At 45.2% G+C, this 20,741-nt stretch overlaps 6 protein-coding genes across 6 annotated transcripts; 3 read left to right on the top strand and 3 right to left on the bottom strand.

Moving 5' to 3' along the window:
* Positions 1–980: 980 nt before the first annotated feature.
* On the top strand, positions 981–3,268 carry AOL_s00079g294 (uncharacterized protein; the record flags this gene model as incomplete). Its single annotated transcript, XM_011124169.1, has 4 exons — positions 981–1,098; positions 1,186–1,285; positions 1,369–3,018; positions 3,076–3,268. The coding sequence occupies 4 exons, from the start codon at positions 981–983 to the stop codon at positions 3,266–3,268; spliced, it is 2,061 nt and encodes a 686-aa protein (XP_011122471.1).
* A 2,525-nt stretch (positions 3,269–5,793) lies between these two features.
* On the bottom strand, positions 5,794–7,709 carry AOL_s00079g295 (uncharacterized protein; the record flags this gene model as incomplete). The annotated part of the gene is made up of 6 exons (XM_011124170.1): positions 5,794–5,837; positions 5,912–6,045; positions 6,112–6,285; positions 6,347–6,500; positions 6,589–7,322; positions 7,399–7,709. 6 exons carry the CDS (start codon positions 7,707–7,709, stop codon positions 5,794–5,796), a joined length of 1,551 nt encoding a protein of 516 aa, XP_011122472.1.
* A 1,163-nt stretch (positions 7,710–8,872) lies between these two features.
* Positions 8,873–9,762, bottom strand: AOL_s00079g296 (uncharacterized protein; the record flags this gene model as incomplete). The annotated part of the gene is made up of 3 exons (XM_011124171.1): positions 8,873–9,147; positions 9,205–9,385; positions 9,454–9,762. 3 exons carry the CDS (start codon positions 9,760–9,762, stop codon positions 8,873–8,875), a joined length of 765 nt encoding a protein of 254 aa, XP_011122473.1.
* A 236-nt stretch (positions 9,763–9,998) lies between these two features.
* Positions 9,999–10,623, top strand: AOL_s00079g297 (uncharacterized protein; the record flags this gene model as incomplete). Its single annotated transcript, XM_011124172.1, has 2 exons — positions 9,999–10,515; positions 10,583–10,623. The coding sequence occupies 2 exons, from the start codon at positions 9,999–10,001 to the stop codon at positions 10,621–10,623; spliced, it is 558 nt and encodes a 185-aa protein (XP_011122474.1).
* A 112-nt stretch (positions 10,624–10,735) lies between these two features.
* Positions 10,736–12,714, bottom strand: AOL_s00079g298 (uncharacterized protein; the record flags this gene model as incomplete). The annotated part of the gene is made up of 2 exons (XM_011124173.1): positions 10,736–12,192; positions 12,273–12,714. The coding sequence occupies 2 exons, from the start codon at positions 12,712–12,714 to the stop codon at positions 10,736–10,738; spliced, it is 1,899 nt and encodes a 632-aa protein (XP_011122475.1).
* A 1,868-nt stretch (positions 12,715–14,582) lies between these two features.
* AOL_s00079g299 (uncharacterized protein) lies at positions 14,583–15,779 on the top strand (the record flags this gene model as incomplete). Its single annotated transcript, XM_011124174.1, has 1 exon — positions 14,583–15,779. The coding sequence occupies one exon, from the start codon at positions 14,583–14,585 to the stop codon at positions 15,777–15,779; it is 1,197 nt and encodes a 398-aa protein (XP_011122476.1).
* Positions 15,780–20,741: the final 4,962 nt, after the last annotated feature.

Consider the following 20,741-nt stretch of genomic DNA (forward strand, 5'->3'; position numbering starts at 1 on the left):
CGTCGTCTTCGTTCTCGTTCCTCCCTCCTCCACTCGTTTCTCTTTTTAGTTGTTTCATTCCTTTCCGTCCTATCAAAGGCTTCGTTGCTTTCTTTCAACGTCGCAGATATCGTCACATCGCTCCTTGGGTACTAACAGAGGCAAGGCCTTTGTGTACAAAGCTGATTGATATCATCGTCGTTCCGACAAAAAGAATCAACATTCCTCAGAAGCCCTTTTGTTAAGGGAGCTGGCCTTCCGTCCCCTCTTGTGTATCAACCGCATCTTTTGTTGAATTAGAATAGCGCGATCGAGATATCGCCTGGGTCTTCCAGTTTATTTTACCATCCTCATCATCAGCTGACACCAATCTTTCTCGAGAGAGAAGAATAAGAAAGGTTCGAGCCTGCGACAAAGACAGTAAACCTATTTCTGGACCTATTCATTCCCCCCCGTTCAACATCCGTCACAAAGAGAGGAGAAACTTATTATTATTTTTTTACATATCCTCACACTCTTTTCCCTCGACAAGAATCTAGAAAAGAACAAGTCACACTCTTTCAGGAACATATATATCTCTTCTTTATCTATATTTCTTTACCCGCACCTCCCCGATTCTTCTTGACGTTTGAGAATCGCCAGCCTGCGTTTGTACATTCCCGAGACTTCGCATTCTTCGCTTCCTGCTTGCGGTCAAAGAGCATACCGACTGGTTTAACTACCCCACGAGAACATCCCGTGCCTACCTGACAATCGTCCCGCTCATATCTCGAAATTCGAATTACGAACACTTCAATTTACATACTCGCTGTCTGGATTACAGTGCGACATTTCCTACCATACAAAGAATCCCTTGATAGGGACAGTGAGCAAGATCTCCTTGATTGATTTGATCCAAGGCGACAGACCGGAAAGACGACGGCCTTTAATTTCCTTTTAATTATTCCATTCGACAGATAGAAGAGCCGGCCACTCGAGGTCGCACACTTTCACACACAAATATGTATTCACACAACGCCCTCTCGGCTCCTCAGAAGCCTGAGACCTTTATGCTTTCCTCGGAAGCACAGCAAGCACTGCCACATGATGCTCAGATCCAGTTACAGCAAGTTGACAACTGTATGTACAGCGATTACCTTTTATACTACGGGAAAAAAAAAACCATCTGGACAGTTCGCTGACTTTTTTTATTTTTTACTTGTATAGTGAAATACTTTTTAATATCGGCGCCAGTTGACTGGGGCCAAGATAGCTATATCCGCAGGTTCTTGCTTCCAACCGGAGAATACGTTTCTTGCGTTCTATGGTACGTATCTTACACGCGATCCGGCGGGGAAATCAGTTTGAAATCCTAGATTAGATTAGTTGCTAACTGGTGATGCAATCTAGGAACAATCTCTTCCACATCTCGGGAACCGACATTGTAAGGTGTCTATCCTTCAGATTCCAGGCTTTCGGAAGACCTGTCAAGAACTCTAAGAAATTCGAAGAAGGTATCTTCTCCGACCTTCGGAATCTGAAGGCTGGTACAGATGCCTCGCTAGAGGAGCCCAAAAGTCCATTCTTGGACTTCCTCTACAAGAACAACTGCATCAGGACACAGAAGAAGCAGAAGGTCTTCTACTGGTACAGTGTTCCTCATGATCGTCTATTCCTTGATGCTCTTGAGAGAGATCTCAAGAGAGAGAAGATGGGTCAAGAAGCTACTACGGTTGCAGTTGCAGAACCTGCCCTTTCTTTCGAATACGACTCTTCGCAGTCACTTTTTGAACAGCTCACCAAGGCACAGCAAACTAATTCATCTTCATTTAATCCTCACGCCATCCCATTCTCGGCCACCATCTCCCCCGTCGTTCGCGCAATGGATACCATGCCACCACCGATGATTCCCCATCAAGTCATGCCGGTTCTCCCAGAAGAATACCACATGGGTATGCCAATGAAGAAGCACGAAGATCTTGTCACCTACGACGGACAAACCATCCAGATGAATCCAATGAACCAAATGAACCACCAGATGGGCCACCAGATGAATCACCAAATCAACCACCAAATCAACCATCAAATGAACCACCAGATGAACCACCAGATGAACCCTCACCACATGACTCCGCCAATGAACACAGGCCATCGCGCAGTTATGCGAGGTAGCTCCGTTCCTCAATACCTCGAATACTCACCCGCTCCCTCCTTCGCATCGTCCGCCGTGGAAGACTACAGCGCGCGCGGTGTCTCCTACGAACCCGTGACCCCACCCCAACAACTCGTGAATGTATCGGAACCTCAATATTTGTCCGCAGAGACTGCTGCTGGTATGTACGGACCTCTCGATCCTACCGGTCAGAACGCAATGTCTGGTATGGGTCAGTTGCCTCTTCCAACTGTTTCTGGTGTTGCCGCTGCGTTTTCTGCTACACCTCGCTATGCCAACAATGTTTTCTCGGTCATCGAGGGTTCCCCTACCTACAAGCAACGTAGGAGGCGTTCCTCCGCCACCCCTGCTGCTTTGAGTGCTTTGTCAAACGAAGTCACAAAAAAAGCTAGTCCAGAAGCTCGACCCCGTGCTGCGACTGAAACAATCACACTTGAGGCTGACGAAACGCAAGAAGACCACAGCCAGGGCGTCCCGCTGTCGATACAGCCGCAACAGAGTACCCCGCAGCCGAGAGACTACTACGAACATCATTCTAGACATGCCACCCCAATGTCCATGCTTGAAGGAAGCCCAGCTCCACCCAATGCTCTTATGTACCTCCAAGAACAACACGGAATCATGGCCATGCCCCGCGGCGTAAGCGTTGGGCTCGATGCCACTTCTTTCAGCCGACCCAACATTAGTGTTATGCGAAGAGCCCGATCCGCCACCTACGAACCGTCGCCGTACCCGCAAAAGTCGCACTCGTGCCCAATCCCATCCTGCGGTCGTACCTTCAAGCGTTTAGAACATCTTAAGAGACACGTTCGAACTCACACTCAGGAAAGACCATATGTCTGCCCTCACTGCAACAAGGCTTTCTCGCGATCTGATAATCTCACACAGTATGTAACATTCTCATGTACTCATTGTGTTAATTTCAACACTAACCTGTATTCCAGACATCGTCGTACCCACGAACGATCAGAGAACGGTGGCCCAGTTGAGCCCTATGACGCTCTTAGCGGCGAAGGTGAAGACAATGAGGAAGACGGCATTGGACCACTCGATGAATCCTCTGAGCCTCTCGACCAATACTTGCACTCTTCTCAGTCTCTGAATCTTAACATGGCGCAACTGATACCCCAGATGTAAAACAAATCCGACAAGGGAAAAGAAAAAGTTAAAATGGAAGACTTAAAAGCATCCGCCATTTTGCACAAGTTTGTATTTACTATCACGATGTTCACGGACCTTTCTTTATCTTCATGAGTTTGTTTCGCGCACCACCTTTTTTATTTTTATTTTTTATTTCCGTTAATTCTTTTTTTGGGAGGCGAAGGCAACATCTATTATTCCTCGGGGTTTTCTTAGTTTTATATATCTCTTTTTTTCGCCATGGTCAAAGTATCTTTTGTCATCACTTTTTTTTCTTTTGGGTGAAGGAAAATCTTTCGGTGCATTTGTGCGACCATTCCATTACTATCATCATCGCCATCATCTCTCATCATTGTCAACCCTTACATTGATACCATTTCCTTGTCCTTTTCCAGTTGCTCCATTCTTTTTTCGCATTTCTTATTATACTGGTTACTTTTGTCATGACAAGCACATCTTTTTATCATGAGTACTTTGGGATGCGGCTTGTTCTTTTTTTCGTTTTCTTACTCTTCTCATGGACCCGTTATTTCTTCTTATCCCCCTTTTTATACTTTCTCTAGATGGAATTCTTTTTCCCCTTTTTTCTTCTTTACATTCGTTCTTCACTTTATACTTTTTTTCTTTTATGTGATATAGGTTACTTTTCTTTAAGTTTATTTCCTTTACATAGTTCTATATAAATGGATACACAACATTCATCTATTATGCATGCTAGCGTAAATCAAACGTAGAAATCGTAGATGAAAGAAATCTGTAAAATGTGGACAACTGGCTACGAGACTGAGTTGTCCGTTGGATTTCGCGGATCGCCCGAAAATGTGTTGCACGTCGTCATCATGGCTTTTGCGCGCGTTCCTACGGCATAGTTAGCACAACACTGGTCCTCATCAATTATCCCCAGCCATTCAACCTCATCTCATACATATCTTCACACAATCGATCGGCTATCGAGATTGAAATTCCATATTTCCTAATTCTTCAACCAGGAGCCTCGACCAATTGGTTGTATACGCTTCGAAAAACAACAGGACGTATATATCCTCCGAAAGGAAACGACGAATAGAAAGACCCCTGATACCTACTCATCGCGAAATCGGTACTTCTAAGGTCTTCCGAATCCAATACATCAAACCGGCGGACTTTTACCTCCCTACATCTTCTACACCCCGTACATACCAAACTACATTCACATCCACATTTACGATGAAGCCGGTAATATCTGCCGGTAATGCCTGGAGCTGGTACTTTATTTCCTTGAACCCCTCTCCTCCGTGAATTCCTAAGTTCGCCAGATCGCCTACAATTCTCCACCATACTTTCCAACTCTTTTTTTTTTTTAAAAAAAAAAAAAAAAAAAAAAAAACCTTCGTTTACCGCGATTTTGGATGTAGGAGCTCTATACTAACTAGCAAAATGTTGGAATTTGTAGTACCGTTATTTCTCTCTTTGCTGTCATCATCCTTAGTGTCATCGGTGCGCTGTTTAAAGCCGAGCATGAAGTAGTAGCTGGCACGACCGATGACCCACCGAATCCGCAGGTCGCTGCAGGCACAATATTTACTGCTGTTGGGGTTTATGCTGTATGTTTTATCCTTCACAAGTATACGTAATCTCCTAAATACTGTGAAATGGTGGCTAATATTTCTGTTTTTTCTTCTTGATCCCATCTAGCTCTTCTTCCTGTTCTGTGGATGCCAGGCTTGGTTACATACCCGCCAGCCAGGAATAGCGCTATAGGAAGCCGGTATCGATACGGATGACGGTTGGAGTCGTAGTGGGAGAAGTTTTGATCGTGGGTTTGGAGGGGTAACGGTGGATAGCGATCCTACGGCCGCTACTGCTAGTGGGACTAGTAATCGGAGAATTCGGAGTAGAAGACGAGGAGAAGATGGTGGCGGTGAAGCGAGCGCATATGAATTGTGGAATATGAGGAGGAATAGGAGAAGAGCGAAACAAGACTAAACCGGGGTTCCCTTTCGGAGGGGATGAGGAAGAGGGGGAATATCCGTATCGATACTGGGTAATAGTGTATTGTTGGCGACTATACTGCTGACTTTTTCGGGTGGAGGGTATGGATTTGGATGACCCCGAGACTAGAGGAGAGATTTATATGAATATTGTAGTTTGGGCATTTATATACATCGCTCTGGTGATACGTTAGCTTATTGGTTTTTTATTTTGGGCGTGGTTCTGCACCTTTGCGATCGGGTTTTTTGGTTTTTGGCTTTTAGAGAAGTACCTAATCGTAGCATTCTCGAAGGGGTTCCCTTTGATTCTGGTTAGATGGCAGTGCTAGTGTTTGGCTCATTGACTTCATCAATTCATGTTTCCTACTTATACATGTGGGCACCGATATATACAACATGGTCCAATTCTACGTTCAATGATACCGGTCTGAAGAAATAAAGCCTGATTCACATTACTTTACGTTTAACGATCCATTCCGAGGTAAGCAAAGCACTTTTAACTACAAATACACCGGTAACTACGCCCATTCTATCGCCACACCGTCTATGGTTTTACGCCTTAATAATTTTCTCAATCGATTCCAGCAAGATATCGGCTATATCCACATATGTCAGTATATAATCCAATTATGACTTCAAGCTTCAAGAAGAGAGGGGGAAAGGATCTTACCATGATGCTTCTGGAAAATCAACATCGGTCTTAGTCTGACAGCACTCTCGCCTGATCCACCGATATTAACACCGACGGTCTTCATCTTCTTCAAGAATGCGTCGCGCTGTGGAGAGTCCCAGGCGATAAATGTGCTGCATTGTATAATTTTAGCATATTTGAGTAAAGGTATTGTGTCTTTAAGTTGGATGTTTGCTTACCCTTGTCCCTTTCCTCTTAGGTTTTGGATTTCACCGGGGTATCTCTTTGATAGCTCTGCTAGACCGTTGTAAAGGTATTCACCAGTTTCGGCGGTGTTTTGGACGAGGTTTAGTCTTTCGACTTCCTTGATGATGGTGTTGAAGAGGAGGACGCGGGCTGGGTCTCCCATCCAGCTGTATTAGAGATCTCTATTAGTTTTGTTCTGCTGAATATGGGGTGTAGTGAGATGCATACGTGTTGAACTGTCGGTAGGCCATGTTTGGTCTCAACTGGGGATTTCCGAAGTAATAACCGGCTGTTTGGGCCTTCTTGGAGAAGGTAACGATATCTGGTGGGCTCTGGAGATTCCAGTGGTCGTGTGCCCAGAACTTGCCGGTTGCGCCGACACCTTTTGGGATTTTTGAATACCTGTTAGTTTTACACACACACTCTCCGCATACTTTAAGAAGCAAGAAGCGTGAATATCATAGACTAACCTGTCTGAACTTCATCGACGATCAATAGAACATTATGCTTCTGTGTAACAGCCCTCAAATCCTGGAAGAACTTCGGACTAGCATGGAAATCTCCTCCTTCACTCTGAATCGGTTCGATAACAACCGCAGAAACCGGACAATGCCATTTCGTAAGGACCTCCTCAACCTCTGCGATACAAGCCGCCTCCTCGGCTTGATTCTCAGCCACAAATTCTTCCAACGGATACTTCAATTGTGGGAACCGAGCCTGCGGCCAATTGAAACTTGGAATATCGATTTTATGGATCGGCTTGGAACGAGTAGTCGACAATGAACCAAATAGACGTCCGTGGAATCCCTTTTTGAACGACATGATGGCTAACTCAGGACTACCTGGTTTTTGGTTATTCATCGCAGAGTTCAATTCCTCTTCGGTGAATGGAGCACCTTCGCCACGCTCCCTGCGGCGGTGGTACATAAACGCGGCTTTGTAGGCACATTCGTTGGCATCGGAGCCGGACATGCCGGTGAAAACCTGGTTCAGGCCCTTAGGAGCAACCGAGAGAATTCCAGATTTGAGAGTATTTGTCCATGATGCTGGAGGGAAGTTTCCGAGTGCTGGGCGGTTGATGAGGGCTGTAAGCATTTCTGGAGAGGAAGCGACGGCAGAGAGGGCGGGGTTGTTGTAGCCGATTGGGATAGAGGCGATTTGGGCATAGACGTCGAGAAGGACATTATGATCGTGGTCAGAGACACTATGTATAAGATCTCCTTTTAGTATGTCTGAGTATGAAGTTTATGTATAGCTCGTATCTGATAGACTCGACATACTAATTACCAATGCTGTTCTCATAGTTACAGATCATATTCAAGCTACGAGTATCAAAGACCTCGTCTAGCTCGGTGATTGCAACCTTAGACTTCGGACCGGGAATCTCGGTCTTAACACTTGGCTTTGTAGGTTCATTTGGGAAGAACGGCTCGTATGAAGAGACCGAGTCGACGGCGACCTTAGCAGCTGCAGCGACGGCATGCTTGTGAACTGTGTTGTGAATTGGACGAGCCTGTTGGATTTTAGTGGTAACTGGGATGGAAACCTTGCGAGATAAGGCCCTGGTGGAGCCGCGAAGAGTGGATAGCATCTTGGAAGGGTATCAATTGGATGTTTTTTTATAAGAGTGGAGATGAGTCTTGCGATGGACCACGAGGAGGTTTTGGAGGGTTTGAGGACAAGTACAAAGTCTGTTGTATTTTTGCGGGGAAGCTAAGTTATCTTATATATACAACGTATACTATCATAAACGTGCGGCGGGCCAATTCATGCACCAAAAAGCTTACCGTTGCGAGCTAGCTAGCTAAGCTATCGACTTCGCACCGAGGACGTTAAACGACGGACACTTTTTTTATAAGCTTCACCTTAACTTAATTTAATTAAAAGGGTTGCCAACTGGTTTAGAACAACATTCTTTTTACTTAATCTTAGTTATCGTCCCGGGGCTCGTCCGAATCGCGTAAATCAGAGATAGAGGAAGTAGCTAAGTGTCCCAATTACCCAATCGATGTGCGACAGCCATATGCATGCAAGCCGCTGATAACCAGTCACAATGCCGGAGCTCTACCTGTGGGGAAAGCTAGCCTGGACAGGGCTAGACCATCGAAGGCGTGTGAAGCCTCAACGAGGCCATCGTACCACCGTCTTACGTAAAGTATCATGGGAATCAAAAGTCTATCGTATCGATATCGGGCTGGGCGAACTATTTGCCAAACTCGAGGAGGCGCTCGGGCGACCGGGCTTTTTCCGGTATTTCGGTCGTGGAATAAAATGGATGCGAAAGAGTCATGTAGGTGCATGTTTGAAGGTAGTCTAGATCTGGGGTTTGCCGTTGGGGAAGTTTTTATAACCCTTTGTTCATGCAGTTAGATACGGGCTGCGTGCATTCTACGTGCATGGGAAGATATCTTATATCTTATACACACACCCTCACTTCACCTCTCTCTGTCTGGAAATATCCGGGTTTACTACATCTGTCTATCTAGCTCCGAAACGAGCAGGTAGCCGCTAAAATTTTACCCCTCGTCCCCTGCTCTGTTGGATACCCATGGCCATGGGCCCTTTCGGATCAGTGTCCTAAGAACCATCACGGAATCTCACGGCCGTATTGCGTCCTCCCTGGACTCCATATCTGCTTGCAAATTCACCTGCCGCCTCCTCCCGTGTTATGCAGTTTACTACACCATCTACTTCTCAGCCGTCTTCGGTCATCGTGTTATAACGTTAACGACCCGGAGATGGCTTTCTGCACCTCTAACTCCACTTGACACAATCCTCAAACTTGACCTTATCACCTCCAAATATATCCAATGCACTGCCAAAGGTAAGATCAACCTTCCCCGCACTCAACTCCTTCACAAGTGTAAGGTCTGCAATATCCTTCCCACCCCCGGCATATGTTGTTGGAATTGTACTCCAGTTGCCTAAAGCCTTCACCAATTCTTCATCAATCCCTCTGCAGAGGCCTTCCACATCTGCAGCGTGAATCAAGAACTCAGCACAGTACTCTGACAACATGTCCAACGTATCTAGTAATAGTTTAGTAATTATTACACCATTGTAACCGTAATCTTTGAGTAAAGTACCTTTGGTAACCTCCGTATCTGTGATTGTCTGCCACTTATTGGTAGCCACGAACCACCTATCATCTCTCCGACGACAGCTCACATCAACCACCAGCTTATCTTTGCCAACAGTGGAAGATAGCTCTTGCAGCCTTTCCAATGAGAATTTTGCATCCGGGAATAGATACGAAGTAACGACCACCTATATCATTTTGTCAGGTCAACTTTTATGTATCAAAGTAGTAAAATAATCGACGAAACTCACACTACCTTCTCCGCGCCCCAATCGAGCCATTGCTGTGCATTCTTGATATTTATGCCTCCACCGACCTGTAATCCACCTGGCCAAGCATCCAATGCTTCTCTTGCAGCAATTTCACAGTTTGGGCCGAGCATGATAACATGCGCCCCAGTAAGCCCATTTTCTCTGTAGAGGGTCGAAAAATATGATGGTGGGTGCGCCGATGTGTGATTTGTTACTAACGATGCAGCGGCATCGCCCTTGTCTGATAATGTGCCTCCTACAATCTGCTTTACCACGCCAGCGTGGATATCGATACAAGGCCGGAATTTTGTCATCGTGATAGTCGTGACAATCGCGAGAGGTTGTTCTTGTAGAAGGTTGAAGTTTTTGAACCTAAGTGTATGAGAGAAGAAGAAGAGCTTTGGGGTGTTTTGAATTAGCCGAAACTCAGCTTAAGCTTTCCCAACGTCATCCTTCCAACCACACCACTTGCACCACCTCACACCGGCTACAGTCACGGCTCGTTATAACCACGTCTTTTATCCTTCCAACATCCGTCACATCTTCCAAGATGTCTGATATCCCTTTCCTAGCAGTTGAATCTGCTTTAATAGATGGTCATATCCGAGAAGGCGACACGCCGGAAACTGCAATTGCCCCATCCACGGCTGCCGATTCGAAAACGGTTCTAACCGACAGCGAATACTCCGCCGTCGAAGCCGAGGAAGACGACGAAAGAGAGCTCCACGATGAACTCGATCAGGAGGAAGATGATGAGGCCGATGAAGTAGCTTCGATATCCTCTTCAGTCCTATACTCCTCCGGTCACGAAACCCACCGATCTCTCCGACATCGTCCGTTGCCCCCTCTTCCCGACCTCAGATTCGAGCAGTCCTATCTGGCGAGCATCAGGCAGGCCCGAGAAGAAGAGAAATACTGGCTTATCGCGTTGATTACGGTGAAAGACCAAGTGTTGTTCCCGTTGATTCAGGGAACTTTGTGGAACTTGACGTTATCTGGGTGGAGGTATTGGAATCGTGGGGTGAAGTTTAGTGGCGGAGGGGTGGGGGCGAGGGTCAGGCGATGGTGTAAGTTGTCTCTATCAGTTTAAGAGTGCATGCATATATGGTATAATAGCTAAAGCTTGGGCAATAGGGTGGGGAGTCAATGGATGGAAGTACCCGACTCAGGAATAGGAGAGTTATCGACGATATATATGTAAGCTTGGACTTATAATTCTATCTATTCTTCTCATTCTATGCTAATTTAGTCCTGCTAGATGTACATATTCATTATAGCATTTTTGATTTATGACTGGAGTTCAGGTTGCAATCTATTAGCCAATTCATTTCCCTCAACGGGACCGTACCAATCTTCCTTCCATAACCAAATATATCCGCCGAATCCACGGTCGCCCCATCTACCGACGATTCCAAACGGGGTCATAAAAGTTGTCCAATTCCACATAGTACCCGGTTCAATACCTTTATAGTATGCTTTCGTAAGTTGGACTTTACCGGTTTTGGGGTAGAATTTACCCCAGAGTACAAAGTCACCAAGGCCATCTTTGCCAGTTGCTTTAACGGCGATTATGGGGATTTCTGGGGACTTTTGCTTCTTTTCTTGTTTCTTTTTTGGCTTCTTTTCTTCGGTGCCCGCTGCTTCATCTGTTTCATTCTTTTTTGATCCTTCAGGCTGATCGTCCTCATATTCCAAATCGTCTTCTTCGTCTTCTTCGTCTTCGTATTCCTCATCTTCTTCATCCTCATCTTCATCCTCGTCTTCATCCTCGTCTTCATCCTCGTCCTCATCGTATTCATCGTATTCATCGTCTTCATCGTCTTCATCGTCTTCATCGTCATAGTATTTTGGCCGTTGCGGCTCCAGATCCTTTGGGTCCACAACGGTAAACTCGATATCAATCATGGCTGGATCGATTTCCTGCATATCGGCATAAGTATAGAACCCCATCCATTTCCCGTTTTCCAAAAATTCCTGGTTTATCATCCCTTCCAAATGACTCCACACAAATCCCGCCCCGTCTCTTCCTAACTCCGGCTCCAACTTCATATACCTTTTAAATGGAATCCCCGACGACACCGGTGGGCCCCACAGTTGACGTGGATCATACCTGCTTTTCACTTCCTCCACTTGTTCCTCGGTCGGGTCGTCCCCGAATTCCCACCTTAATGATCGAAACCTCGGTATCCGCCTATCAACGATCAACTGTCTGTAGTTCCATCCTAGTATCCCCACTGTCCTAACACATAGCTCTAATAGTGTGAATGCACTGTAAGATCCCGCATCTGCTCCAATACCATGGTTTTCAAACGATTTATCAAGATCCGTTTTTGTACGAGGTACATCGTCCCCTTCGTACTGAATATCCCGATATGACCGAAAAGATAGTCTCAACTCCCCGTTTGGCATTTGTATATAGCCCGAGTCTAAAGCCGCGAGATCGGCGAGAATGGTCCTCCATCTAGAGCTGAGGTAGCCTTCGGTGGTATCCAGCTCTAAACCTGGGGCCTGGGGGGAAGAAAATCCAGTCCCTGATTCGAAGAGGGGGTATTCCGGTTCTTCCGGTGTTTCTGCCCTTTCTTGATTGGGAGGGAAGAAGTCGACTCTATTGGATAGAAGATATGAAGCTATACAGAAGACTAATGTATAGCGGTATGTGGGGCTCACAGAACCCGGTATCCATATTGTTTTCCCCCCATTGTCGGAATGTAGGGTTGTGTGGCCAAGAAGGCGGATTACAGGATCTATTAACAGATTTTACAAGTAAGTTATATGGAACCTCGTGAATTTTAGATTCTATGCTTGTAAACTTGGCTCGACTTACGTCCTTGGGCGGCCAATATTCCCCCCCACCTTGCAAAATCCTGGAGTACCCCTTCGTCAGAATCATCCTGCGGGTACGGTGGGTATTCAAGGGGGTTAGAACCCCACAACGGTAGATGTGTAGGTAAATTATATGCTTGATAATCCGCATATGCATATCTTGCCATTACGATGCGCTCCATAGAAGACGTGATTGGATTGTGAACCCATGGTTGTAGATGTATCTCGTGCTTGAAAACCGAGTGAGATACCGTTTCTATACCATCTGTATTCTGGGATCCTGAAGTGAACAAATGGATTTGATTGTCAATTATGGATTTATAAACTTGCCAGTCGTGGACGGCAGCGCGGAGTTTATGGGATGTGAAGGTAAGGGAGCGAACTGTGGGGTATGGGGTATACGACGCGATGCGGCGCAGGAGCTCCACGGGGAGGGATTCCATATCTATGGTTTACAAGTCCCGGGCAAGTTTTCTTCTTGGGTCTAAACTCTGGGTTCGAAAAGGATAGTGATGGATAAGTTTAGGGGATAATATATATCTTGAACTAGCCAGTACTGGCTTGAGCGCTCGAGAGCGCGCGCAAGCCTAGCCGATGTCTATAAGCTCAGCGGGACCGGGGTTAATGTTAGAGTACGTAGCTCTGACTCAATTGAATTGATCGATTATTACAATAGTAACCATGGTTTATTATATATTAATTATATTATGGTTCGTTTGTGTCGGATAATGTACATACTACGTACCACGATGCTATGATATCGTTTCCGCGATACTCTCTAACTAGTACTACCCCCTAAAGCTTATCCATTGTCCCAAGACGAAAGCTTATCCGAACGGTCAAACTCGCATGACGAAGGGCGTAGGATGGCCTGAGTTAAAGCCAATGAACATCCTCCACCACACTATGCATCTCTTCGTGCGTATACATGCGGCTGACGAGCTCGAGGGCTATACTATGGGTTCGGCACACCCCACCGGCGCAATTAACTATGTTTCCCGAAAGAAAGGGGAAAAAATAAAAAATACAACAAAAATTGCAACTCACAAAAACGTTGACATTAACGTTTGCAAGTTATGTATATAACTAGTGTGTCATGACTCAGTTATGCATACACACGGGGCGTTCCTATTGGTTTAAAATTTCGGGTTTGGGTTCCCCGGATGCAATGGAGTATCTATGGGAGATCTCTGCGCGAGGCTTAAACACGTTTCAATCAAAATAGCTACAGATATATTTAAGATATATCATATTAGGGAAACCGTGAGAAAGGTTTTTGGATATATCATTTGTGATATCTAGTATCAATATGTTTCAAAATGCAGCGCCACGCGTGCTCGCGATCGATAAGAAGCCGGATGTCAGATCTGTAGCTCTGATTCTGCTGTTAGCTTGCATGAAACGTCTGCTTACAGCTACATATGTTGGGACAGCGAACTGAATGTTTCATATTTGGTTTTTGATTTACATACAGATGTACATAAAAAACTTCGGATCTGTAAAATAGTAAAAAAGGACTTTTTTCGTTATATCGTCGGAAAGACTTTTTTTTGTCGAAGTGTTGGATTTTGTTAAATGCAATGTTGACGTTTAATTCCGATGTAAGGGAGCGTGTGCGATGATCATTAACCACTTTAGAAATTTAGATTACAGCTCGCTAATCTGCAGTGTGTAAGGTAAGGCATCCACGGCACGGGATATCGATATTGAATTTTTTAGGATCGACTAGTGGCTTCATTTAATTTTGTCGTGAAGAATGCTGAAGTGCGCGCGATCGTGGTTTGCTATTTATCATTTAATATTTTGAGATTTCATTCCCCCCTCCGCCAGTCTAGTTAGAAGGTCCCAGGGCCGGGTGCCTGGAAATTAACTTTACCACCCGTGTGATATTGTCTATCTATCGATTTACGTCAGGGCAGAGCAGTTTCATTCGACGTGAAGTATGCTTTCCACTCTATCGTGGAGACGAATGCCTCACGGACACTCAAATATTAGGCATGCAAGCCGTCAACTTTTTACTTTTGATCAATTGAAAGCTAGCTAGGCTCTCCACAATCGTCGAAAGAACCTATAGCTAGCTTCATGAGATTGATGTTGACATCATATGATGATTGATCAATTGATATCATGACAAGTAACCGGGTTGAAAAACAAGGGCATATAAGGAACCCCACCGTGCATCGCAATTGAGTCTAAATAATTATCATCCTCATCCTAAGTCCAATAGTCCTCATTAGATAGGGATATAGACATAGATCTAGATCTATATATCTGTTGATTATATATTGGTATCTACACCAAAAGCCTCACAATGGCTCCGTACTCTCTTTCTCTTTCTCTTCTCCTTCTCACATCGGCAACGGTCACTCTTGCCCGTCCCTTTCAAAACCCAGATATCCTTGGCCCAATCAAAGTATTCCCCACTGGCGGCGACCCAGTATACAAAGAGTTCGACAAGTTGGTGGACCCGAAGGAAGAGCCCAAACTTGCGCCGCGAGGTTTCGATCCCTCGGCGATTGTTGGAACAGTTAGCGGTGGCCTACCATCTTCCAAAGAAGCTTCAGACGCAGACGGTCTAGGGAATGTATCTGACTTGGTCGATGATACCCTGGCCGGTCTTAAATCGCGGGGGGTTAATCCCTTGGAGCTCGTTGGGACGGTTCACGACGCCATAACAGCTCCCCTGGATGCCGCCCCCAAGTCAGAGGAAATAACTGAACTTACCGGTGGCCCCGAAGTACCCAAAGTTACACCGGAGGATCTCGCTTCCGGCAGTGCTGCTGAGGAAGAATCCACGAAACCATTGGATATCAACACCTTAATTGGCCAGTTTGAGGCTGAGAACCTCGAGGGTCAATTGCAAGAACTAGGAAATGGAGGCGATATACCACAGGCAGATGATCTCGATACCAATATTGTAGGGACCGATGGAGTGCCTACCGGGGATACGACCAAGCTTCGTTCGCGAGAGGTCCTTAGTGATGTCAAACCAGTACTTAAGGGATTTGGTGCCAATGTCTCGAAGGACGACAAGGCACCTGTGAATAGCCAATCTGGGCTTCAATCACGAGACCCGCTTGACCCTACAGACTTAGCTGGCTCTGGTGGGCTTAACGAGTTTGGAGCCAGCGGGATCACAGACCCAAAGCAAATTACGGGAATAACGGATGGATTAACTAAGCTGCTGCTCCCCAAAACTGGAAACCGTCTTGCGCGTAGAGGCTTGAAGCTTCAACCACGAAAACCACTCAATGTCCCGGGCTTAGATAGCTTAAACGGGCTCGGACTCGATAAAATAATAGACCCAAAGCGAATTACAAAAGTGACGGATGAAGAAATTAAACCATTGCTCAAAAAAACTGGGCTCCCTTTATTACCCAAGGGGTCCAAGTTTAAGAGGCAGCCACTTCCGCCTATTCCTAATATCAAGCTTCCCGACGAAGAAGTCTTCGAAATCCTCCAGAATCACGCCCTCGAGGAATTAGATAATACTCGTCAAAGTAAATAAATCCATGTCTGCTATACAACTTTCTGTTTTCCCACCCAAAAAAGAAGAGGTGCCTGTTACTTAGGTAGTTAACTAAAACTTACAGTCAGCTTTCTCCAAAGAGCTTAAGAGATCACTGGAATACGTCCCATACGTTTGTATATAATCGTGAATGGTGTCAATTTGAAGTGCTTCCTTTTGAGCTATCCGAGACTTAGAATTTTGGCCAAGCATTCACAGACCCACGATGAATTTGTAAACCATTCTACCTATTGCTATACAGATATCTTCGTGGTGAGTACGTATCAATTCACTAGCGGGTGGAAATAATATTCCCATAGTTATCTGCGTTGTAAGTTGTTGCAAAAGTTCGAGACCAATCGGGTCGTTTTCGAGAAACCCAACCACCCCGCAGAACCAAACCCCACGTTCGATGCAAAGAACAAAAAAGATTAAACTTCAAATGCCAGTCGGGCGGGTGCTTAATTAGCAGAAGAAAATTCTTCACCAATTCCCGACAAGGTGGGATCTTGAGACTAACCAGTAAGATCCCGTCCCACGGACCCAGCAATTCTACAGGCTGTTTAGAGGGCGTTTAAAAGAGATCGGTGGACCAAGATTCTGGCACCAAATATAGGCATGTCAGTTGGTGTATGGCGCAATAGGGGCTTTAGGCGAGCGCTTGGACGAAACAGACCCAAGTTGACTGGTGGAGCGGGAGCAGACGAGATCCTAAAAATAGGGCTGCCACAACGTCAATTGCCCACCTAGGTTGAGTTGGCCTTGAATTTGGAGGCAATAGTAAGCTGCTTAATTACTCTATTCAGCTCAAGATGGTAATTCTCAAGGGATTCAATAAGGCCTTGTCCTAGTCTATCGATTTTCAAGATACCAGGGTCGGGCGGTTGCGGGACAATTTGTCCTTGAACTGTTGTCTTTTTTGCGGTACAACGCAGAAAACAAGCTGAATTCAACGTTTTCTGACGTTGAATTATATCAACATCCGAGTCAGTTTCAATACATGTGCAGTAGTTCTCATGATCACACTCCTACATTCGCTCTTCAACTAAGTTTAAGATCTTAATTTGAAACACATGCTAAAGCCCCAGCGCTAATACATCCTTTCAAGAGCTCGGATTATCATTGAGTATTTCAAATTTAGATACAGTTTTCGAAGTCATAATATATACGTATGTCCGATATTCACTTGTTGCCGCCGTCTCGCTTACTCTACCCCGGCGTCGTGATCTGACCTAACGCAAAGGCGTTTATACTTCCTGCCTTTTTGTACCGATTTCCTCATTCTTTTGACCGCCTGCCTACTACGGTGCTTGGCACTATGGCACTATGGCGGCACTCGCAACGGTATTGTTGTCCCCTCCGTCGGACTTGCTGTGCCGTCGAGCTAGGACCCCTCTAGCTTATGTGCCGTCCGATACCTGATCGTAGGCGAGCGCTTCTCTTACTTAGCAGACTATCATCACGTTCCATTTAGAGGTCCGGGCATGCTTTAGCTCCTCGGGTTTATCACCTCGACTCGAGCTTGCCGGGAGCTATGACTCCCATCTCGGACCCCTCCTCGATTCGAGGAGTGCACAAACCCACATGCACATCCGGATCCACGGCGGTACGGTCTTATGCGAAAGTTCTTTATGCTCTGTTCCTCGATTTCCTTGATTCTTCAGCCGTGGGTCCATAGACCCAGCCTTTTGCCTAACATGTCTTTCCACTTCCTGCCGCTTTTCTTCGCCATGCATCCCAGTCACTAGCACTGACTTTCTCTAGCTCCCCGAGTTCCAGACCCCGCTCCGAGCTCCTTGACCGCTTGAAATACCTCTTTATCAGCCGTCTATAGCTTTAGCCATAGGAGACACGGCTCGGGGAGCTTGGATACATTATGCCCTTTTGCCCGCTGACGGAATACATGTTTATTCTATCCCGCCACCTTCGTATGCAGTATCTACCCCCCCTTGGCATATGCACACAGGTGAACCATGGCGTCCAACCTGTCCCAAATAGGAAAAGTAATGAAGGGCCCTTTCTACGAAGCTCCGTTCTTCGTCCTCAGTATCCCAACTCGATCCCCACATCTTCCAACAATCAGCCTATCCTCGTGACCCATGCCCCTCTCCTCCTCCCTTCACGTTCCTTATGCAAGTTCACTTCTCTCAATCACCTTTTTCTTTTCCCCGAATCCTTGCCTTGCCTCTGTTCAAACTCTTTCTATATGGCATACGTCCCTCCTAAAAAGAGTTTAGCTTTAGCCTATTGAGACAAGAAACAGAAAGATGTCACTGACGGTTTCTTGATTTTGTCCTTTGGTCATATTGCCCCCCTCGTTCCCCCTCCAAAGGATTGCCTCCGTCCCCATCCGATAACCCAAGCCGAAGAAGTGATAATCCAACCCTCGACGTGCATATCCATCATGCCATCCTCATGCTCCCTGTTTTTTCTCCAAAGGCCGGTCTGTGCATGTCCCCATGCCTATAGACTCGCCGGTTCCCTCACAACGGGAGCACGCAGCGTATTAGAGGATTATCCGACAAGGCATACTTGCTTCTCTTGCTTCCCAGCTAGCAAAAATGAAAAGTAGACACATGCCAGTATTCTTGCTGCGGTGAACTCCCCCCCCTTTTTTTATTCCATACTAGCTCTACTATGTTTCCTCTACAAGTTGTGTGACTTATAACTTAGTTCTATAGCAAGGGACGGGCATCATGCTCCGTGTCCTCCTTATTCGATCGTCACTCCGAAGTGCCTGAAGCAAAAGTACGGGCGGAACGAGATCCGACTGTGCATGAAACGGAGATCCCGCAACCGCAGAGATCTCCATTGTTCGGAAACAATGAAAACACTAACATTAGTATTCTTTTGTATTTGACTCCCGCAATTTTCAGTATTTACTAAACTCTTCATTAATATTTTTATTTTATAAAAAAAACTTCATTAGATTGCTTATAAAAATGCCACATTTGTTTGCGTTGCTGAAGACATTGGTTAAGTTTTTAATTTAATATGGGGATTGTGGTTCCTGAAGCTCCGATTTCAGATATATTACTGAAGCTTAGCCTTAGCCTATCACCAGCCTCCAAAATCTCAAACTCCGCACAACGACGTCAATAATCCTAGAAAACAACTGTCTCCGGGTCCGCGGGATTAAAAACGGCTTATTACTGCTTTTCCTATATCATAAGCCGAAAGAAAAAACTATAACCCCTCAAGCAGCAGCAGCAGCAGCAGTAAAAAAAAAAAAAAACACATTTGCCCGTTCCCAAACATTTAATCCCAAACTTCAATGCCCGATCCCTTAAATAATTCATGTATGTTATGGGTATCGTGCATGTTCGAAGCTTCCAGCACCGCATATTTCTCCAGAATAGAAGCTCTAATACCTTGTTCAATAATAATTTCGAGAAACTATAGGCTAGGCCTTACACCTTGTCAGCGAACGTAAGAATCTGGCAGGTCCGTAACACCCCCCGCACCAACCACCCCCCCTCCTCTTCAAGACAGGATGCAGTATACGAATTAATTCATTCCTCTAACAAAAAAAACATTGCTTTTTTCTGATTTCTCTTACATTTCGAACGCCACTACTCGTGCACGTCGAGACGAAACAACCATATCTTTTTTGCTTGCTACCGAAATCCCTCCTCTCAAACTAGGGTTTCCTCTTCCACGCACCCCCCCTCACCTCACCCTCAGAACTTCGATACGTGTGATTTTCGCTCTTTTTCAAGCTTGGTGCGAAACGTTGCATGCATGTAATAATTCATGCAAAAGCTGCAAGTTCAAGGGTCTATTCCTCTTCCTAGTACACATTTTCAACCTCTCAAAGAGAACACTTTGCGTGCTGTTGATTCCTTCTGCTTGCTTTGCTTCCTAATTTTCTGCTTACTATTATTCTTCTCCTCTTTCTCTCCTCTCTGCTAAAGTTTGGCCCTAATACCCTTTTGCTTTTCCCCCCTGGTCTCTCTTTCACTTAAGTGATTCTAATCCTTTCTATTACCCTCGTATTAAGGGAAAAAATATTAGCCTAACTAGTAAACATGAATAAGTGTTAATACGTAAACCCTCTAAACCCCCCTCTCCAAATCGCCTAATCCTCAAAAGCTATTCCTTTAGCTAAATACTTAGGTTTTCCCCATTCTTTTTTCTTCTAATAATGTACTAGCCTTATCGTAATCCTAGTAGATCAAGACTTAGCTTTAGTCACTCACTACCTATCATTTTGCTTTCCTACGTACTATCTCCGGCTCCCGCGCAGCGGCAGCTAGTACTAGCTCTTACTCGTCCCGAGCGAGAGAAAAAAAAAAGCTAAAAGGCAAGGTAAGTATTCCGTATGGTGTACATTACCTTGGGGCTGTGACGGAGAGCTATGGCGTGACCTCTACTACTCCTGCTACTGCTACTACTACTACTTCTTACTTTTACTTACTACGATATACATATCTGTACCTCGTGATAGCTACGTCCTACACTGAGCACGAGGTTGTATTTGTCCACATTCTAGGAAGAGATTATGACTCTTAAATCTTATCTAGTTTTATTTTGTTTTTGAGGCCATTCGTGGAATTGAGATTCTTTAATATTTTTTTTTGAAAAATATCCAACGTCACTATTTTATCATTAAGCATTTTTTCTTCAAAGATCTAGACCTATGTCGCAGTAGCAGACTTTTTTTTTTTTTTTTCATTTTCAGGGTCACCCCCTTGGCTATACCTCTCCCCGTGATATAACTTTCTCATACTAAAAAACCAATATTCCGTTTAGCTATTAATTCCCCCTCCTTTTTTTTTTACGTTTGTAAGAAAAGAGCATACAAAGTTATCACCTGCTCATCAGCTTGTTTTTGCATTTTGCCCCCCTCCTCCTCCTCTCTCTCCCTCTCGTCCCCTCCTTTCCGTACCCCATGTTCAATATAAGCGAATTTTTTTCTTGTTAAAGGGAAAATAGAAGAACGAACATGATCTTCGTCACGAG

The sequence above is a fragment of the Orbilia oligospora genome (genome assembly GCF_000225545.1).
Source record: "Orbilia oligospora ATCC 24927 unplaced genomic scaffold scaffold00079, whole genome shotgun sequence".
In the NCBI taxonomy this organism is placed as follows: domain Eukaryota; kingdom Fungi; phylum Ascomycota; class Orbiliomycetes; order Orbiliales; family Orbiliaceae; genus Orbilia; species Orbilia oligospora.